The sequence below is a fragment of the Cyclopterus lumpus genome, chromosome 18, assembly GCF_009769545.1.
Source record: "Cyclopterus lumpus isolate fCycLum1 chromosome 18, fCycLum1.pri, whole genome shotgun sequence".
In the NCBI taxonomy this organism is placed as follows: Eukaryota; Metazoa; Chordata; class Actinopteri; order Perciformes; family Cyclopteridae; genus Cyclopterus; species Cyclopterus lumpus.
The window spans coordinates 9,314,637-9,337,823 of record NC_046983.1 but is presented as its reverse complement, the minus strand read 5'-3'; the positions used below and the strand labels follow the sequence as shown (position 1 = coordinate 9,337,823).

Here is a 23,187-nt window from a genome sequence, read left to right as displayed (position 1 = left end):
AGCTAAGCTAACCCAGGAGGGAGGTGGAGATAGATGGAGCAGACGGAAGAAAGGGCAACCTATGAAGCGTGGGAATCCTAGATATGTATAAAACGGTGACGAGTAAGGCTTCACAGTCACACAAGTATATTGCACAGCTAACATGAACGGATTTGATCAAAGCCTACACGTTTAGACTGCATATTAAGTCTTTCGAGATTGTCAAATTAAGTGATCGTACATGTATTTATTCTTTTGCAAAGATACACGGCAGGTGTTGGAGCCCGACCAAGCGCAGACTGACGTCTTTCATGACCTGCACACGGGTCACCGGGAAGGTCATGATTTGACCGCTGTGTCGGTCGTCTTCCGAGACACAGAATAAAAAGAAGCCCGTCGAGTCAGGCCATTATTGGTATCGCACAGCCTGATTTTGGCATAAGTGTGTGCGATGTCAGTCACATTTTGAAAAGGCAAGCACTGGATCAGAATTGACATTGATTTGGGGCGTTTTAGTGTTTCGCTTCAACCCAACAAGCTACATTGTGTAGAATATGTTAGACTGTATTTGAAATGCATCTGGTACAATCTCACTGTCTCAACTGGAATAACTGGATACCACTGGAGGTAGAGTGAGAGGGAGGCTGACGGCAGATGTCTCTGGGTCCAACCCACACCAACAGAAACTTGAAGCAAACCGATCTATTGGCCTCCGTGACCTCTTGAGAAAAGTAGTAACTTTGGTTTCCTTTCCCCTGCAACCGTTTTTTGGTGGTGAACAGAGATGTTTTTCAGCCGTGGTACAGCATTCGAGGCTTCAGCGTAACTTTGCCTCAGTGAGAACACTCCTGCTCTCTTTTGAGCTACACAAAACCAAAAGACACTTGCCTGAACGAGTGAGAGATGGAGGACCTCCCTACGGGCTCCTCCATCTCTCACTCGTTCTCTTACCGGCTCTATCCATATATTTTAACTGGCAAAACACAACTTTGGGATCAAGGTTGTCAAACAGGTTGTTTTTTTGTGGGTTTTTTTCCCACTGTTGAGGAAGTGAAAAGCATCTGCAAACTCAGCTTTCCAGTATTTTTTATTGTAATACATAACGATGTATGTAGTCTATAGAATGAATACATGTCATGAAGAATAGCCGGTGCTCTGTTATGCTTTAATTTTTTACAATGAGCTCCCTCATTCATTGACTTTTATCACAGTGGGAAATCAGCCATACGAAGGCAGCAAAATACAGTAAATAGCGCGTCTGCCAGTAGACACAAAAGAGATCGGGGCTATAAATACCCTGAATAAATCCTCCTAATCTGGAAGCGGGAGAAGCGTGAGCTGTGTTGATATAGAAAACTGGTGGCTGAATCCCATTTTTAATGCTTTCGCCAGCTTTTTCTTTTGGTTAGAGTTTAGAATTCACTTGATAATTACCATATTAAAATGCATGTAGAAGTCTGTGCAGTTGTGGTGGGAAAAGATAAGCTGCGAGAGTCGGGAGGGAGAAGAAGAAAAAAAAAAAAAGAGTCCACCGGAGGCCTATCAGTCAGTTCTGAATTGCTTTATAATTACTGAGATGCACAGACGTAATTTTATTCTAAAAATAATGCAACGTTTCATTTCCCTCCCCCCGTCTCCCTCTCCAGAGCATGAAGTTAACCTTTCCCTGTGTAGGCGATGTGGTGCCATGTTAAGCGCACTGTAGCCTAGTTTCTGCGCAGCATGAACGTTACATGCGCCCTCTTTTGGGATCGGAGGAAATTTGAATTCTGACACATTGGGGTTGTGTTCATGAATATGACATACTGTCTAACTAAAGTTATTTAAACTTCTTGGAGTTATGTTTGCATAGATTTCTCATACGTTTGAATCTTTTGTGAACGCCTACAATAAGCGAGATGGATTCTGTGCACAGACGACGTTTCCCACCCCGAATAGCTGGATCTGTCAGCATCAATCAAACTGAACCTGGAGCCAGTGTGACTGGCTTTGTGATTGTTACATTGTACTATTATTATGTTTAGGCAATTTTCAGGCCAATGTTCTCTTTTTTTTAAACGGTTAAAGTAAAGGTTTGAACTCATAACATCTACAATTGAGCTTACAGACACCCCGAGGTTGACACTGGTGGTTTTCTATAAAGATGGAACAAAAATGGTTTCTATTTGTCGAATGCCACTATACAATAATCCAAAGCGTTTCTTTTTTTTCTTGGGAATTGTTTAGCAAATATTAGAGGGAAATATATAATAAGAATTGCTAGTTGCTGTTGAGCTAAAACGCTAAACTTCAGCACATATTCCTTCTCGTTGAGAGCATGTGGGCGTTTAGCTACCTGAGTGCAGCCATATTCTGTGAAAAACGACTGCTTTAATATTTAAACGGATTGTGTTCACCAAAGATGTCTCAAAATTAGGAATACAGAATGAACAAAAACAACCAATTTTTAAAGTTGTGCAGTATTGCCAGTGACCAGGATCTGATTATGGATTTATGGGTATCTACAATAAGTGAAACGTCAAAATCTGGGACGCTAATTTTTACTGTGAGAGGCCTCTCACCCCCCAAAAAATAGTAGCATAGGAAAGGACAGAAAATGAAAGGTTAGGAGGGGGGGTGCAACGACGAGGTTCTTCTATGATGAAATATTGATGGCGCTTTGATTTTGCAATAGGTACTTTTGATCCAGATCTGTCGCGGCAGAGGAGCCCGACACCCCCCCAACATTCTTCCTCAGGTGTATCGAAAAAAGATCCACTCCCCCTCCACCACCACCACCACCACCACCACCTTTTGATCAAATGTGTAGACTTTGAAGAAGAACTTATAGAGATCAATGATGGACCGCTTGATTCAGAAGGTCTGTAAGTCAGTGTGCTGCAGTGGGGGCTGGGTGGGTGCCAACAATGGGGCTTTGCAGTTAGTCAGCGGTTGTCTTTTATTTACCAGACTGCTGCTGTAGTAATTGATGACTGAATCAAACAGTGTGTGGAAAAGTAAATGCTGACTTCTTTTTTTTTCTAAGCTGAGCAGCGATTGTGTCTTTTCCCTCTCGGTGCTCGTCTCAAATTCAAATCCAATACTTGGCAAGCAAACTCTATTATTTAAACAGACAGATTTCATTCAGAAAAAAAACAAAGTGTTCAGGCTACACTGTCGGTGTGTGTTCGCATCTCTTGTTGAGCTCTTTGCAGATTTGTAGCTCAACTTAATGCACGCGCGCCTTTCTGACTCTTTTTCTGTGTGGAGACGCGAGCATGATGTGTGCCTGGGCAATGGAGCCGAGAGCCGCACGCCCTCAGGTGGGCTCACCTGCCGGGTGGGGGCGGCCGTGCCCACTCGGCTCTTCTTCTTCTCACCAACAAGGTCATAGCCCACAGTCTGGCTTTTTTTTTTATTTTTACTTTCCTAGAACATAATTTCTGTATTTTTATTTTTTTTAAAGCTTAATTGGCTTCTTCATTGTTTACCCAGTTGCTCAGAAGAATGCAGTAATTACTTGTTCCTCGCCCCTCCCCGGGAACCTGTATTATGCAACGCTAAAAGAATGGCCGGGCCACGCGACATGCTTGAAATGCAAAGCAGCAACGCGGAGACCGCCGCTTCGTTAATAATTGCCATAATTGTTTAAGTATGAGGAAACTGCTCCGCAAAATGGAGCAATGACTATTATCAGGTTGATAACTAATAATTACTTACAAACTCGGTCTTCATTAAGCAGCTCCTGTGGAGAAACTGAGCTCAATATAGCCCTCCAGAATCCCATCCCCATCCCCATCCCCGCTCTCCCTCTTGTTAAATCCCAGTCTCTCTCTCTCTCTCTCTCGTCTTTCTCCACCCGCTCTGCTTTTCAGTCCAATTGTTATCCAAGTTATGTTCTAATCATTTTTCATCTCTTTAATCTGACCTGGCTTCTCCCTGTCATCTTTTTCTCACCACACATTTTCTTTGCAAAATCCCGACATCCTGTTTATTCATGTCCACGGCATGCTGCTCCTCACTTCCCTCTCCTCTCAGGTCTTTCTCTCCCTGACAGATTAACCGTCCTCTCTGCATCTCTTCTCATCCGTCATCCGAACGGGGGAAACGAGCAGAAGAAACAACATTTGCAAAGGGAGAACGGCAGAAGGGAAACGTTGTTGATCAAGGTCCAGTCCTGAAGTGCTGCTGGAGGCACCGGACCAGACCTCCTCTTTACCAGCTGAAAGGGGACCGATATGATATCTATGCTCCTGTTAAGCAAATGCATAGGTACATAGGATAAAAGATGGTCATGGGTGTGTTAAAGAATGTATTAAGAGATGATTTAAATGTCCATGGCATAAAGGAATATAGTGATTTGGACATGAAGTTATGAAAAGAGAAGCACCTGGTGAAATAATGGCTTATTACCTCCCATCTCTCAACTGGTCTTTGGTTGATTTTAACATCCGTTGCACTTTTCTTTTTCCACACTTTAGGATCCTCCTACATTTCGTGACCTGTCCTCAATTCTTCGCTAAATGGTGGAGAACTGGAGCCGGGAAGGCAAACATTTTGGGTGCATGAATTTGGTGAAGATTGGCCACTTTTTTTTATCTTGGTCAGTGAAGTCTAATCTTGTTTGATGTGTCAGATTTGTCCACATGACATTTGAAACCACTTACGTTACTTTTCTAAGCAATGCATCTGCACTTAAAAACAAGCTCAAATAGCAAAGTGCTGATTACAAAGTGACATTAAATACAATATAACTGCAGTGTCAGTAATTATCCTTTAATTCTTATGCTTTGTGATTTATGGGAACTAAGTAAACAAAACATGTTCTCCATGGCTTCCCAGACCCCGAACCTCCTCTCCAACAGCCTCCTGTCAGTGGGAGCAGCCGACTGCAGGAGGCCCCCGGTAACCACATGCTATCACAGCTCGGCCTTCCAGCCTCCAACCGTGACACGCTTACACTCATCCACTCCACGGGGGAAGTGTTGAGCCTCGCTCGCCGACGTGAGAGCACAAACACAGAAACATTTACCCTACACTTGATAGGCATTACTGCTTATGCCTCCCCTCCATCCATTTTTTGTTTCTCAGTTTCCACATGTCTCTCCTCCCCCATACTGCTATTTTCTTCGGGTCTATCATCCCTCACGCTTTCCAATCTTCAGGTCTTTTTTTTTTTTTTTTTTTTTTCATCTGCAGCTTTAATTCTCTTATTCCTCTTCATTATTGTATGATGTCAACGTGTGGCGCTGAAGTTTCTGCTGTTACAGGATCTCTACCAGTGTTTTGACTTGATATTATTACAAAGGACAGTGTAGAAAAAAGAGGGTATGACATGCACAGCTTCTCAAAAAAAACCTTAATTAAGGCAGAATGGAGCAACATTTTAGCCGGCATATAACATTTAAAGAAGAATAAACACATGTTGCCTCTAAGGCAATACATGCAGCGTTGCTTAATTTAGTATGACCAGTAGCTTATGTATTATGCTCATGTTAACAGTAGATAATATTAGAAAACATATAAAATATATATTATAAGATATAATTAGATATCCCCTACACACTAACCGATAAAGTTCACAGAATATTAATAGATAAAGACAAAATTAACCGAAGAGGGAATTAAGCAAAAGTTGCAATTACGAGTTACAAATCAGCCAGCATCATGGATTTATCAATACGGCACAATAAGGCAATTTAAATTTCAGAGACATTGTTGGGGCCATAGATTTAAACTCTCACAATACGTAAACGACAAAACTAACGTAAAAAGTAATGTTATGGCATTTCAAAAATAATTATATTCTACAATGTAAAAAAAAAAGAAGTAATAAGATGGTATGTTGAAAAAGGTTAGCCACTTGTCAAAGTGAATAACAATACAAACCAATACAGTACTTTGTTTGATACCTTTCTACTTCCTTCGATACAAATCATGTAAATGGAAATATTAAGTGGTTTTTAAATGGCACCATCTATTTATTTTCGAGCAAGTGTAGGCCTGAATATGTATATACTATATGTACTGTATTTTCACAACCCTAACACCTTTAAATGGTGTTTGCAAAAATGATGTGGGCAAGCAAGAGGCTGACTGTGAAGCGTCGGTATCGTGACTAAATAGATTGGAATAAGTGTGGAGGGAGACGGATGAGACTGTCGCATGCCGACTCAACGCAAACGCCCGTTACCCCCTCGAGGTATAACTGGCCTCCCTTCAACAGAGGGAGCTTAAAACAATCACCAAAAAGAGTGAAAGAAGTGCCGGCGTGTGGTGGGCGTCAGTCGGGCGAAGGCCTTGCTGTCTCCCACTCCAGATCACAGGTACCCTGAACCAGTTTCTACAAAGCTGAGTCTGAGATTTAATGCAATATAAAGCCTCTGGGCCCGTTTAGCAATTTGGAGTCAACACACAAACACGCCCACGCGCAACTGGAAAGACTTTCCATCCCTGCCCCTTCATGTGCAAATGTACTGAATGGAGGTGAGTGTGTGATTGTGTGCTCCTCTTGACACTTGATTGGCAGTATTTCCAGCGGTGGAAGAGTTTGTTATGCTGACATCAGCTTTGGGATCTGTTGCATATCTGAAACGGTGAAAGAGGGACAGATTAAAATACACAGGGATATTATGTTTCCTTGAGATGGTGGGGGCATGCAAATGTATTACATCCTTAGAAAGAGAGATATATATATAGATATATATATATATATATATATAGATATATAGATATATATATATATCTATATATATAGATATATATATATATATCTATATATATAGATATATATATCTATATATATAGATATATATATATATATATAGATATATATATATATAGATATATATCTATATCTATATATAGATATATATATATATAGATATAGATATAGATATATAGATATATATATATATATATATATAGATAGATATATATATATATATATATATATATAGATAGATATATATATATATATATATATAGATATATATATATATAGATATATATATATATATATAGATATATATATATATATATATATATGCGTTGTGAATGCAGCGAGTTGTCTAATTTTGTTGCATTAAATCGTCTTATTCTGCTCAAATTCTTAAGTCAAATCACTTAAGCAAAAAAGAGCCACTTGGTATTGTATGCAAGGTTCATGATGAATGTCCTTTGTCTGACTTGGTTGACGCCGCGTACGAACCTGACCGTCGTTGTAAAAACCGAACGGTTTGATTTTTCCATTCAAAGAGAGAACGTAGATGGGAGCTGAAGCCGGATGAATAAACACTGCAGCCCCTGAGCTACGAGCTATTGCATTGCCAACCGGCAAGCAGCCACCCAGCTGCCCCAGCAGGGTGCGAATGTGTCAGGTAGCTCATTCCTGATCGCTGATTTAGCTCCCTCTTAATGAGCCCTGCTGCAAAACACACACACACACGTTACATAACATCATAAGAAGCAGACTGCTAACGCTGGCAGAATCTTGTGGAATCCAGAGATGTTACATTCAGTACACAATGCAACACTAAGATAGTTGAAAGTGTAGAAAACTGTCTATACTTTATTTAAACCACCTTAAAAATGTTTTACGGTTTGATTGTTTAGGAAATGATGTAACATGACAAGTAAAAGCATAGATGAGACTTAGGTGAGGTTATGATAAAGTAAGAAGTAGTTTTATTTGTGCTTATGAATGAGTTTTTTGATACAGCAGTTACAGTGGTTGCACTTTAAAATAATGTTAATATAGTGAAATATAACGCGGCTCACTTTGTCAACAAGAAAATACCATGAACATCTTGGAAAGACCAAAGCAAAACGTCTCTTAATACTTCCGAACTTCCTTAACCTGTCGGCTATTTGTTCTTTTAGTTGATAAAAAAATAAATACAAATTGGCAATAACGAGTCACAAATATATATCGTTTTATTTAAAAGGCTAAGTCAATAAAACAGCTGGACACTGCAGTCCGAGCACATTTAAATGGTGCATTTCAGCTGTGGAGTAATACACATTTAGTGTAAATAAACTTCATGTTTATCATAATGAAGGAAAGTCTAAACCTGTCAGTGTCAGATAACAACATTACGTGTCATTAGGCAATACTATAGAGGATCAACATAACGTTGGTTTATAATGAAATAGAAGGACACTGCGACTAAATAACTGCTTATTCATGAGACTGTCATTGTTGTAATTTATCTAGTTTCACTTTATTCAATTATTTACATAGTAATCGCTTTAAGTGTAAACCCATGTAAAGAATATAGTGCAATTTGAATAATACTTGTCTCAACTAAGTCATTCATTAAACGCTGTATTCAAACAAGTGACAATATGAAGCAACTCTGTCACAATTTATGAAAAACTCGGTGCAGTGGTACAGAAAATCAGATTCTGACCTTAGTAAGTCTTGCTTGGAAGTATATATGTTCTGACAACACAGATGTCAGAGGGGACCCTCAGGACCCCAGCCTGTCACCCAGGGCTAGCCGAGGGGGGCTAAATTAATCTAGACTAGGCCAGTAAAGGAAGGGGTCACAGTTCACTGTGTATGCCCCGCTGCTTCAGCACCGGCTGACAGGCCACAGGAGTCTGAAAGTCCATGATGTACTGGCATTTGCTGGGCTCCTTCACCGATAGCAAGGCTGTCTCTGTTCCGCATGTCAGCGTGACCTAGAAAAGCACAAGGAAGGAAAAGTTGAGGTGATGCAGGGAGAGGAGCCGTTGTTGGCCCGAGTCCAAAGCAATGGCAGGTTCATCTCCCACAGGAGGCTGTCCTGTTTGTCATTTCCTAAGCAATTTAAAACTTTGGTCAAGACATGGGATTCACTGCAAATGGTAGATTTATGCAAAAAGACAAAAAGAAAGACAAATCTAGCACTAGTTATTGAAACATAATCAGGTCCATTGTCAAATGAAATGATCACAGTGTACATGAGGAGTTTCATCAGGTGTGAACAGTGATTAGCACTGTCATGTGACTGTAACGGGTGACGTTGACACCCTCTGCAAGAGAGTAGAAGGGAAAAGCTACTTATTTTACTTCTAAGGGGTTTCCATAGCAACCCATCACATCATACTGCACCCTGAGCAGAAAATCCCTCTGACGAGCACGAGCACCTGGAGGGAGAGAGAGGGAGGAGCTGTACAGGTGTTATTGTACTGAAGTTTCAGGCTGGTACAACCAGTGATTTGGGTTTGTACGTGTTGCACAGAGATATTAAGTGGAGGTTTTCTTCAGTGTGTGTGCAGGATTATTGTTGATTCCATTTTGACTTGCAGGGGCCAGAGCGATAGGTCACTACTCCACGAAAACATCTGGATCTTGGCTTCCGCCACATCAATTGTGTACATTCTCTTATCAATGTTCATGTTTTAAAGCGACATTGTATTCAATGTCACTTTAAAGCATGAACATAAAGGAAACAAAATACCCTACAAATGGTACATCTGAATAAATGCTGGTTGAGGAAAAAAAAATTAAACTTCGTCTTTTTTTCCTTGGATTAGTTTAGACTTCTTTTGGCAATGAGTGCAATACAAATGTCAACAATACAAATGTCAACAATAATCTTTAATTGCACAAGAAAACGTCCGTGTGTGTGCACAACTACATCATTAAGCGATTTACAATCATACACCGTAGACACAGCTATGGGGAGCAATTCAGGGTTAAGTGTCTTGCTCAAGGACACATCGACTAGGGCCGTGAGCGGGGATTGAACCGCCGATCCTGATTGAAAAACAGACCTGCTAACCACTGACCCACAGTCGCCCACATCAAATCTAGTTGGTCCAAGTCACTCTAATCTGTGTTTTATGTTTACAACGGACAGTTTGGGTAATACTTTGTTTTCTAATCTGACTTTGGCTTCCCGAGAGTTTCTTTAATGTCCCATTCTCGCATATTGTTGAATATTATCATGAGCAACAGAAATTCTAGTGTGCAAATTCTCCTTTTCTTATGTTTACTCGATCCATCCATCCATCTATGGACACGTGGCAGTCACAGTCCAGCACTTTGACGAGGAGCTGACAGTTGAGCTCACTGGTCCCACGACTCCAGTTTACCGAGAGAGGCGTGTTTCACCGCAGAAAAAGGAGAGCATTAACCAAAAGACCAGATTCAGCATTTCAAATAATAATGAGCGTTAACTTCTGACGAGGCTTCATTTATGCACTCTGTTAGGGAGTCGCATCAAAGGGATTCAATTTAGTCTTTTCAAAGGGAAGACATTATGAGTTCATACATTTGCAAACAAAATTTATTGGACTCTGATTCTCGAACAAAAATGCGAATGGTTCTCATAAAAGTGTCTGAGAGACGAGTCGATAGAGAGAAGAGTACAGGAGAATGCAACAATAACCATAAAACCAATGTAGACTGACAGAGAGAGAGGCAAGGCAGCTTCTATCACTTGAATTTGATAAAAAAAACATTTTTTCCAACTGAGTGACTAACTCCAGTTTTGAGGTGCACATGCAGAGAAGGCTTCTCATTGTCCCTCTGGAAAGAAGCCGTTCATGGCCGCTCTGTACTGTTAACCCGAGTTATATATCTTACTGTTACAGTATGTCCGGGTTTCTAAACTGTGTCGCTATAGAGTCGTCTTGGGCTGATGTAAAAATAGGTTTTGATATAATTTATTAATTCATTTACTGTCTTAATTTATATAAGACAAAAAAAGTCAAGTGAGTGTGGATTCATTAATCGAGTTTGAGCAGATTGAGGGTATCTTTACTGGAGTACAGCAAAGAAGAAAGTATGAAAACATTATTTCTGCGATGGGTGACGACAATCACACGACTCCATTGTTATAATTATGGAATAAGTGTTGTGGAAATTAATATTACACTAGATTTAGTTTAAATGATCCAATGATCATATCCTAATTCCACCCCTCTTAATGTTTGATTTGAACGCCCCACACAACTATTTGAGATTCTGGCTTTTTTTTTGTGATTTATATTTTTATTCATTTAGATATATTAACATTTTATACATAGATACAAAATGTAGGTTTGTCCGGTTCCCCTTTAATGATCTTTTACATTTAAATCCATATAGACAGCCATGTTCCTATTCACACAAATCACGGACCCCTACTCTAATTAATAATATAATAATAATAATATAAGCCATCAGATTTCTTTCCAAATGCAGCTTTCTCTGCATGAGTTTGAGCCCTTCTATGAGCGTGGGCTTATGTGGGAAGCCTTGCCTGAAACCTGTTAATGAACCTCCTTTAAGGCCTGGTTGCACCAACCATTTGTCACCTATATAATTGTGTGGAATTCTGACATCAGCTCTCATATGAAAAGTATACGTTTAATTTACAAGCATACTAATAATTCTCAAAAAGGGAAAATAACCCAGTCCATTTATTATTTAATATACGTCTCGTGCCATGTATGGTGACTGTGATTGAAGAACTGCAAAGTGAAAGCGACTATAAATAAATAAAAATGATGTTCGATAAGAGAAACTAAAAAGTAGTTGCACGTGTCCATGACAACGCACGCATACCTTATAGTACTTAGGCTAAAACCAGCATTTACAACCAGATAGTGTTTGTGCATCCGTTATTATTGCAGCAAGTCGCCTTCAAGCACAGCATCTGTGCACAATCACCACGTCGGTTACCTGTTGGAGGTGCATGAAACGAGATTGGGAGAATTTCGATTGCTTCTCAACGGCTCTCAACATGGCGTAGAGATGCCGAAAACGTCTCTGGTAGCGCCAGTGACCTGTCAATCTCAGTAAGCCCGCCCTAAAGAATACTCTTTATGGTTTATTTGAATCTAAATTGGACCAGACTGTACTAAATGAACATCAGGCTGTATTGAAGAAGACTTGAAGCTAGCGATTGAGATATAAAAAAAATCCTCATGTGTCAATGTTTACTGACAGACTCTAATACAATCGGACTTCTTTTTGCAACCGGAGGTGTCGCCCCCTGCTGGTCAGTAGTGATAATGCATATTTTAGGACACTTCTGCGTTGGCAGAACCGGTGGTTTCCGCCTGGAGCTAACCAGTGGGGAACGTTCACATGCACGAAAAGAACACACAGCCGGCAAAGCAAGGAGAAGCCGAGATAAGAAAATTAATATGAAACAAAAAAGATATATATATAAAATGTGCACCTCTAGTATGTACCATTTTTCTATTCATTAGTTTATTGATGTCTGCCTCACTATGCTCTCATATGCTCCCATTACTGAGAGTGTATGAGTGTGTGTGCCTATTGCGTGTATGTATGTACTGTGAAATACATGTAGTACTTACTGTAGTACTGCGTGAGCCTCCTTGCCAGCAGGGTTCTCCATTCTCATACACCATCTGACTGTACTGGTGCTTTGGTGTTGCTGCCCACATCCCCCACCTCCTGAAATAAAAAGGGACATTTTTTTAAATTTTCAAGTGCATGTGGAAAGTTTCTGTCTATTAGGCAAGCCAAACAAAAGTCCTACCCTTTTGAAACAAAACTCTTTTTTTAAACACCACAAGGTTGGCTTATTGAAAATCTGTTCCTCACGCAAACATAAAAAACTGGCAAGATGGCCGGCCTGGCAGTGCCCTCCTTTGTGTCCTGGCACCAGCGCTCACGCCATCACCTCTTCAACAATGGAGGGGAAATATTAATTAGCATTTTGTCAGAGTAAAGTCTGTGTGCAATACCACACAAGGGAAGGAGAAGAGAAACACAGACGCCAGTATCGGCCATCTCAAATGAGGCTGCGCCTGCCCAGTGCGAGCTAATTACATTCTCACCAAACATTTCAAGGGGAGTTAAAACTAAAGCAAACCGGGGTGCAACACTGCTCACAGCACTGACAGATGCCATTTGGTTACGCTTTCAGCAGCTAACTTCCTCTGATCTTTTGTAGAACTTTAGAAGCTTCCTTGAGGTGGCATTGACCGAAGTCATGCTGCTGCCAAGTATTGATTTTTGTAAAACAGTGTAATCCTGTGAGGCATTAGTGCACGGTCGATTGGAGATTTGACTGATCTCTAGTCCTTCATAGGCGTTTCTGTCTGCAATGCTAAGTAATCAGAACAGAGAGCAAAACATGAAATTAATCAATTAATTAAGAAATGAAAACCTGATAATCGGAAAGCCTTTTTTTTGGAAATGGCTCGTCAATGTTCTGTAAATATTCTGGAAAAAGAGCTACAAAAAGCTAATAATTCCACGGTGTGTTGGTTTAATCTGCCAAAGGGCTTTTTCTTACTAGTACAACCCTGTCAATCAATGAGCCCACATTGACCTTTCCACAGGGCATTAAAGTAGCAAAACGTTCTGTTTTTGGTGTTATAGAGCCAATGTGCTATATTTCATGGCTTACTATTATTACATGTTTTATTGATTCTGTAATAATAATATATTATACAACAAATAATAGTTTTTTTGTAACTATAATTCTTAATGACAGGCACAAAAATACACCTTTCTCTCCAGTAGTTGGTTGTATTAAATTGCGGCCTACAAATAGAAATTCTCCCGACATGTTTTTAAATGCCATTTTATTGTCATTTAACCTTGACGGGAGCAAACGAGTCCTTTGATTTCAAAGCTGACTCTTCAGCTTTTACGCTCTATCATCAGGTCCTCAAATGTGGCTTTTCTGCCATCCATGATGTCCATGGATTATTAAAGATGCCAGAACGGGTTCAGTCAGAGGTCAGGTGCTCACACAAGTGGAAGCTGGCTGGGCCCGAGCGTCTCGCCTTTTCCTTCCAGCCTGTTTGATTGGGTTTTAGCACTCTGTTGGTACCAGGAGGCCCTGAAATGGATTGCTGTCAGGGCCGGCAGACACGGCAGATGGTGAAAGTGACGTGCTCTAGGCCCTCGCTGCTAGTTGACCAGTGATCGCCGGCACATCACCTTCATGCGTCCTGGTCTGCCAAAGGGGAAATCGCCGGTGCTGGGAAAACAAAGCCAATGCGGAGGTGCCAAAATCTGCAGTGCTTCAAATTGGCCACTTGAGGCTGGATCCAAAAGACACGGTCTGTAGACACCCGTGTTATAATGCTCAACATTACAGCACAAATAAATGTTTACAGCCTGGCACAAAAAAAATATAGTTTTACCCATTTAAATTATAAAAAGGCTTAAAGTGAGACATAATGGATGAGAGAAAGGCGGTCTCAGCAGCCGTCTCCGGCCGCTCGCCGTTAGCTCTTTTCCATTTTTAGCGGTATGCTGTGTTGTCACAGCCAAGATGGAGACGGATGGAGCCACCTTACGTTTCACATTCCATGCAGTCAATGCGTCTGCTAATAAATTACACCTTACAGCTGTGCTTTTACACACGCACACACACATAAATTCCCCGCGATGCGTTTGTTCACTTCCTTCCTTGATCTCCATTCTTACTCTGTCGGCCCGGCTGTGGCCCACGGGGCAGCGTGTGCTCCGTCAACTGGACACAAGTTATGACTGCGATGTGGCCAGAGCTCCGGCTGTAATAATCTCCCTGCACTGGTTGATTGGCTGATCATTACACATTTCACCACACTAGTGCACAGCTCGACTGTTGCACCTGTGCAAAAACATCCAATTGGGCCGTATAGCTTAATTTCATGGCACCGAGGTGAATCAACATTTCGGGCTTTGGGCCACTTCCTGTTTGCCTGCACCAAATAAATATGTCTCCCATCCAACTACTAAAATGTTCAGGATTAAAACAATTGAAGCAGACACATTGCCGTTTTAAGTCCAATAAGGTAAGATAAATGAAAATAGTTAAAGTATGTAAACAGATTAACGTTGGCAGCCGAGAGTAAATTGTATTTTAGCTTTTGTAGAAAATCCATTTCTGACCACATGGAGACAAGAGAGGGGCCACAAATGCAGACTTCCTTTTAATAATTAATGATGGATGATATTGAACATGTTATTTTTAGGCTTAAAACCTGAATAATCTTATTTACAGAAATCTGAGTTCTAATTTGATCTGTCTGGCCTCCTCCACTGCACCTTAAATCCCAGATAAACTTGTAGAAGTAGCATATCCAGCCAACTAAATTATATTATCCTACATTGGCTTTGCATTGTGGGTGGGATAGTGGCCTTGGAGAACAGACACACCTCTAATTGCACACATTAGGGAGTCAATCTCATTTAATTTTCTCTCAGAATCACTAAGTTGTGATTTCTATTGACAAAGAATAGCTGTGATTCAATCACAAAAAAGATAAACTGCTGTTTCACCTCCTCCACCGATAAGACAGTAACACACACACACACACACACACACACACACACACACACACACACACACACACACACACACACACACACACACACACACACACACACACACACACACACACACACACACACACACACACACACACACACACACACACACACACACACAATGGAATTAAGCGCAAATGGAAGAATACATTCAAATACATTTATACCTGACTCAATGTCAGGTATAAAAAAGGGTTCATAAGTATAGTACTGAAACATTTCTAACAATAGCCAGCTCTAGGGTGATCTCACGTGAGTTTATGTTATAACGTCAACATCAAGCCGGGTCCTTTAAATAAACTCCATTCACTTGCAGCAACTGTCAACGATCCGATGTGCCAACTCAGCATCAGATTACTTGTAAATACTTCTCACCTGCTCATCCTGAATCCTAACCTGTGTTAAGATGGTAAGTCTGTGCTTATTACCGTCACCTTGCCACTGTAGCATCATTAGCTGCCACTGCAATAAATTACACCTCACAGCGATGCTTTTAACTGCTTTAACAAGCGGTGTGAAGCAGCAAGTTAGTCCCCCCACTATACTCTTAATGTGCTAATTATTTACAGCATGACACGCCGCGCACACACGAGAGCAATTTGGGAGCCGCTGGTTTAATTCGGACTCTGTGAAGCAGCACTCACACAGCCAAGCTAACCTCTGCCTCTGGAAGGTCACTCGTCAGAAAGCAGCGATTTGAGATCAACGCAGACACCGTCATTACTGCCAGTCAACGATGTTCCTCTCACCACAAGACCACCAATTGTGCCCAGCACCTCAATAAATAATTCATACGCATTGGAACTGGTGAAGGGCACATGCATGCTCAGACAGAGCGTTCACTTTATCTCATTCCATATGACTGATATACAAAGAGAGCATTTATAATTACTTCTTCCAAATCGTGGGGGAACAGAAGGGGATTAAAATATAGTATATTATAAAATAGTTGTGGGGATATAAATAAATCTTCAACAGGTCAATTATTTAAATTGCACACAGCATCGTGGATGGATCTCGGCCAGCTTTATGTGTAGCAACATAATTACTCTTAAATCATCGAGTAACATCCACGGCACATTGGATTTTGGATTCGCCACATGAACAGAACACCGATGCCATTTTCCGCGTGGTTATAAACAAACGGGGGGAGCGTGTTTCATCAACACCTACCGACAGTCAGGAATCAGGGCTGATGTCAAACCCAAATCAGTATTCTGTTAACAGCTCACTTGTGCCTCATTAACGACTGGGCTAGATGTTGCCATGGCTACCCAGCAGAAAGGCCATCAGGGGTTCACAGTGTCATCTCCCCCCCCCCCTCCATCCTCCACTCCCTCCCCCTTTAACCCTCTCCTCAGACACTCATGATTCATTACCCCTTCGCCTTGAAGCCAGATAAAGTGTGGACTGTTAGATTCAGGGCCCATGCAGCACAAACATCTGACGGACACAAATATAGGCATCACTCTTACTATAATAGTGAGTGTGTTGTATAAATGCACCTGCCAGTGGCTACATCGGCATGCTCCTCTTCAGCATTGGGCATTACGTGGCTGCCATGGTACCAGGTAAAGAGGGGCCCGCTCTACAGTAATGGCACTCCAGCGAATGACCTTGACAGCTTGAAAATGAGCGCATTAAGTAGAACACTTCAATGTATAATTATGCACTTGTCCCAGTCGAAAAGTCACTACTCTATAGGTTAAATCGTTATGGCTTAGATAAGATTTGAAAACATAATAGTAAAATAAAAACATAAATAACAAATACCCATCAAAACAGTGATGAGATGGGACACCCTTTAATATGCAGCCTTTATTAAGCAGACACATACAAATAAAGAGAACCAGTTAAAAGTAAAGCAACAAATTAATTAATTAATCAATTAACACAAAAGAATAGGAATAGGAATGGAAATGTGATGTAAATGGCGAAGTCTTCCGGCAAGTGAGAGAGCAAACATGAACATTTTGAAAAGCTAAATGCCAACAAATACAGATTGAAGCAGAATATATTGCTCGATAAAAATATGTTAACGATTTTGAAATGATTACATCTATCTTTTTCCAATAAATGTTGACTTGTAGACTTTACAACACGATAGAGTTATTGGAAATGTTTGGATCACGGGTCTTGGAACAATGCCGGCACCACTGAAATATAATTCTACACGTTGTATAATACTCATAATATTAAGTGTAGGCTGATCTTTAAATTACATTGTACAGATAAACAGAATGGCGTGCAAAAGAAGCTGCGCAGCATTCAAATGTTGATTTAGAATTTGAATGATTCATGTCAACGTAATGAAGCTTCAAACAATTTGATACAGCCCTAAAGCAATTATGAAATAATTACCTCTGGATGTCATCACTTTCACCCTCCGTTCTTGGAAATATCCCACTTATGGATATTTGTCCATATTTGACTGCGGAGAGTCTCAATTTGGGCTGACAGGTTGTCCTCCTACTTATATTAAATCTGCTATGTTGTTTTCTTTGTTTCATCATTGTTACTCCCCTGGAAACACTATCGGACACTATTGTCTTAATTTCTACAATAGTTGATTAGATTTAATTAAGGGGTTGTGCTTCTCTCATTCACAACAACGTCACCACTTTCTCAATGATAACCCTCAAAGCAAACATATTCCCTTTCATAGAGAAAAGGGGGCGTGCCAGTGTGCCGATTGTGAAAAGCGGGCAGGCTCCATCAATGTAGAAGGACACATTGGTCAAACCACGGGTCATTTAAGGGATTGCTACCAGTTCATACGTGACTGTAATATCTATGGGCCATAACTCAATGTGATCATTTAGCGTGTTTCCATTGAATCTTAACGTGATGTAATCATGTAACGACATATTGTGAAACACAATCATGTACAAGCCCATATTAATTCAAAATGTCTCCAAAAAAGCTAATAAATCTCAGTTAAATCAAACTGTTGTCTTAATTTTGCATTAAAGTTCTTTAAGTTACTGAGGAACCTTTTAACTGGTAACGTCTCAACGTAATATTGATGCCTCTATACAGGTACACGAGACCATCAGCGAGAAGATTACATAGTTATTCTTAATACTCGCCATTGGCGCTAGAGGGTCGGACTCAGATGAACTCCTGCTGGTTCCCCAGAACCTCGGGCTTCACCGCTGCCTTTGACCTGCAGTCAGACGCTCCAGCGGGAGGAAGTGACTTCCTGATGTCGGCTCTCTACGTATCAGCTTAGCAAATAACGACACAACGTTGGGCCGTCGTTCAGCTGCTGTGGCGCTATATAGTCTTTGCACCGCATCGCCCCACCGTTTGGCATCTTTTTGGGCAATTGAGCATGTTTGAATAGGCGGCGGAGCTCATCGATGCACGAGAATAGAAACAGAAGTGAGGAAGGCAAGGAAACGACTAAAGTCAACAGGGCACACACAGAAGGCTCTTCTCATTTTGTATCTTATCATTCCAACACACACACACACACACATAGTCACAATGTCATGGCCATCTGGAATCAAGCATATGACTCGCATATCACACAAAGTTACACTTTTTTTCTTCAAATATCAACCTTGTTAAAAGGCCAGATCGTGCGGTATTTTTAGCCGCTAACTATGTGAGGATATTTTGTCAAGAGGTGTTGAAGTGTATCGTTCTCTGATTCAATCCCAAGCACATGTTCATTTTCTTGACGCTCACCTGCTTGTGATAATCTTAGAGCTCCCTTGCGATTGCTGTGCAATAAAATGGCAACCTATCAAAAATAATTAGACGCGGTGCTTTTTCTCCTGTTTATACATGAAAACTGCAAGTGAACGGTAATTATTCTTGAAAAGGAACATGATATATATATTCTCTGTCAGAACTTCACTTCTTTAAAACACAATGGACTTTTAAGCTGCTCTCATAAGAAATTGACTCTTATTGATCAAATGAACATATTTCCATATTACCATATACCATATGTCGAGTCTCCTTTCTTGGGCATTTGCCAGTGAACCTGCTCAGCTAAGCCATTCATGCTAAGGCCCCTCAAAGGACATCGACAGCCTGGAGGCATTCACATCGCTGCACCTCTGTCTTCCAGCATTTGTTCTCTATTTTTTCTTTTAGGTATAGTGCATTTGTCTTTGTTTCTGTTATTCCATGTTTTACATGTGTGTATTGTTTGTATTACAGTACCCCAAATTGCCCCTTTGGAGAAAATAAACGTTCTAAAAACGTCTAAAGTAGCCAAACAATACAAGGTCACTCGGACTGGTTCTAAAGTAAGCCTGGCATTAGATGAGCGAGAGCGTTGTCATGCTATATCCGTACGTGCAGCTCAAACAAAAGGCCATGTGTAACAGCCAACCCGTCTGTATATTCCCCGGTGGCCGGCGTGTCCCACTCTCTCTGAGGTTGCTCTGTGCTATCAATCCAACTGCCGGGCTCCTTTGCAGTGGGCATATGCAGTGGTTTCAATGTTGCTAGGCTACCTTACTTCTCCACTGCTTTCTGTTTGAAAACCTACTGTTCAATAAAGCAGTTCAAGGGAGACATGTGGGTTTGAATACTGAGCGATATGAACCTGCAGACAACACTAATAGCCTTTTCTTTTGTTTCACAATACCCCTTTTCTTCCCTCCCTCGCCTTGGTCACACAGCAGCACTGTGCCTTCCTCTGGAGCCACTGCCTCCGCTTCAGTCATACAACGTTCATAGGATATACTCTTTCTGGTGTAAAACTTCACAATCTAGAGTCATAAATCTTCTTCTGTTTGAAGTCCTTCACTATTCTTTCACGGTTTGTATATTCAACCCGCCAAGCCAGTGTCTCGGAGTTACAGTCCTCTTTTTGTCCCTCCTATCAGATTTGGATGTTTGGGGTATTTCAAGCTCGTACTGTCAAACACAGCGTGTGCTCGCCAGGCCCTGCACAATTTAAGTATTCCTATTTTCTCTCTCCCTGTCTTCTCTCGATGATGACGAGCGCAGAGCAGTTTGACCCCAGCACAACAAGAAGGCCGAGCTCCTTGAACTTTGCGGGGCGACACACGCCGACCCTGTGACCCCAACATCGCAGCCACCTGATTTCCCTGGAGTCCCAAAACAAAAACTCATCGGATGACCTTTCAACTGATCCTTTCCTCGTCCGCAGATATATTTAAATCATGCCACCCTGCTCTAGAGGAAATATGTATCATCTTCTTCTTCTTTTGTGTACTTTCTCTTGCTGCGGCAGCAACAATGTTTGATTCTACATTTCTTCTCACAGCTTCCCTATATTACATATTAGGCTTAATATAGAGAATGAAGGTTTCTGGGATCAAACTTTGTGTTCTTGTCCGAGTCCAGACTGTTCCATGTCGTTGCGACTGATGTGTTCATCCTCAGCTAACTTTGAAAAGGGCAACATAAATATTTTAAATGCACTTATGGCTTATGGTGAAAGGTTATTATGGACACGCGCTGTTGTGAGGGCACACTTTAAAGGAGTCGTTTTCTATAGTTGTTGTGGTCGTTAGCAGGAAATGACTTGAACGCGGAGCCAATTACTGGATGTTCACAATGTACTTCCTCGGGATTGTGTTTTAAAAACTTAAAAGGATCAGACTGATGGCGAGCTGTGGTGCTGCATGTATTTAAGCCATTAGAGTCATTTGAGGGAAATTAAAATGAGGTTTTATATTAGGTGCTCACTGTTAACTGGAAAAGACTGCTGGTGTATAAACCTGCTTCTTGTTTGTAGTTGACGGCACACTCCGTGTTTCCGCCGATGAGAATTTGAAATTACATTTCACTGTATTCCATCCGTTGTCGTCAATAATGAAATACCATCAAATATTAGAGTATTAAGGAAAGGTTGCAAGCGTCAAAATAGATAACATGTTTCTTCATTCTATCATGTTACCGCAGACACACAACACGCAGATTAGATTTCTTGCTGTAGACAACCACGTCTCTGTAATTACGAACATGCAGTGGACATTCCTTTCTTTTCGGCCGTGCGATGTTTCAATTGGCAAATGTGAAGCTTCAAGAATTTAGGCAGCAAGGACAAAACAACGTAGTTAAAAGAGTACTAAAAGTGAAAGTTGAGCTGAAACAAAATGAACAACGTATCAACTATAACACATTTGACAATAAGTGCTTTCACGGAAAAGCTAAATATCTTTGGATATTTGCCAATTCATTTTCTTGCAGTTAGATGGGAAGGTTAGTACAGATCTAGGAACAGGAGGGTTTTATTTGAGATCAGAGTAGAAAAAAGACTGAAAGTCGCTGCTCCTTGGCCAAAAAAGTTGTGTGGCACATAACTCCTAAACACCACGTTGTTTTTACAGATTAAACAAATTAGATCAAACTTATAAGTGAGCTTTTAAGGCGCTGGTGAGTAGATGTTTACATTATGGAAAGAGCCAGCGTGGCCGTTTCTCCTGCTTTCAGTCTTAATGGTAAACCAAGCTAACTGCTTGTTTCTAGCTGCATACTTAAAGTAGACAAATGAGTGGTATTTATATTCTACTCGAAGCAAGAAAGTGAATAAACGGTATTTACCAAACTCTTCTATCACAATATAGGTTGTTTAATAGCTTGATAATGACATATATCACACTTACGGCTTGTTTTTAAGTAATTTAATAAATAGACTATATAAAATATATCCTTTTATTCTATACTCCTGTGTGGATTTAAATACTTGACATTTGAAGAGTATGCACTTTTTCTTCATTTAATTATGCAAAATGAACATCAAAGTTTCAAGAAGACCCTCATCAACTACATCCAAAATACACTTCAAACGGAGGCCTCAGAAATGACTACCAAGTTGAATCGAAACCTGTGACAGACAGCAAACATTATGAGCTTCAACACATCATTATTTACTATCACTATTAGCACACACACTCCAATGGGATATTGCAGAGAAACATCGATACCACGGGAGGCTTGAAGGAACTGAATGTGACAAAGTGACAAAGGGAGATCAATGTGGTGTTTGCATGTACAGTACACGTGTGTTGTTTCTTCCTCCAACAAAGAGTTAAATCAATGTTACAGTAGCTCATAAACACAAGACGGTAAACAGAACACACCATGTGATGTAAATCACTGATATACATATGAGTGTGTATATTTGTCTTTTCAGGTGGAGGGCATTTAGTAAACCTTTGTTTGACGTCTTGTCCATGTACCCACCATGTGTGCCTCGGGAAGGGAGGGGGGTAGAGCGGACATTATGAAGATGGACGACGCTGTCACAGCGGGATGGTGTTTGTCGCAATGCAAGCATTTCCTTCTACTCTATTATCATTATCGGGGCTGATGTTATTGTTACAATAGCCATTTCGGGAAGCGGTTGAGCTGATGAGACCAAAAGGCAGAAAAGCCAAATGGAAAACAGACATTGCAATTCCGGAAGTGAATATGATTTGTATAATATCTACATTTACAGATAATTGGGAGCATACAGTATGACTGCTGTGACTTATCAAATCTTTATGGCTATGTGTGTGTGGCCATAATATAAGAGCCAGCAGTTACAAAAGGAAGTGTTCTCAGGGTGACTCACTGTTTCTTAAGAACATTTGTAAAGTTAACGGTCTAACGCCAACTATGTTGCAAAACCGAGCATGAAGGAGGGTTAGGGATAAGGGAACAACTTGAAATTTTATGAGCGTTGACACAAACGCTGGCCAAGAGTGGTAATCAAAATTATGCAGCAACCCCGACCATTTAACGCTGCAGAAATATCACATAACTAAACCAAATTAGCCAAACTGGTACAAGTGAGCGTCAGCGATGTCGTCGCCACAGCTCCAGACTTTCATTGACAGGCCACACGTGTTAATGCTGTTTCTCCTTCACTTTCCCTATTCTTCCTTTTCCCTTCTCTCATGGTTGTCCTTTACAATGCTGGAGCAGGTGTGATAAATGCTGCCGTTTAAATCAAAGTGCCCCCCTCACCCCCTCTG

General features: G+C 40.8%; 1 protein-coding gene across 1 annotated transcript in view; it reads right to left on the bottom strand.

Moving 5' to 3' along the window:
* Nucleotides 1–7,627: 7,627 nt before the first annotated feature.
* LOC117747775 (glucosidase 2 subunit beta-like) overlaps nucleotides 7,628–23,187 on the bottom strand; it is a 101,133-nt gene continuing 85,573 nt past the window's right edge. Inside the window, exons 14-15 of the mRNA XM_034557223.1 lie at nucleotides 12,259–12,358; nucleotides 7,628–8,643 (exon numbers count right to left, since the gene is read on the bottom strand). Of these exons, the coding sequence (XP_034413114.1) occupies nucleotides 8,506–8,643; nucleotides 12,259–12,358 (238 nt within the window). The 3' untranslated portion in view covers nucleotides 7,628–8,505. The remainder of the gene's footprint in view (nucleotides 8,644–12,258; nucleotides 12,359–23,187) is intronic.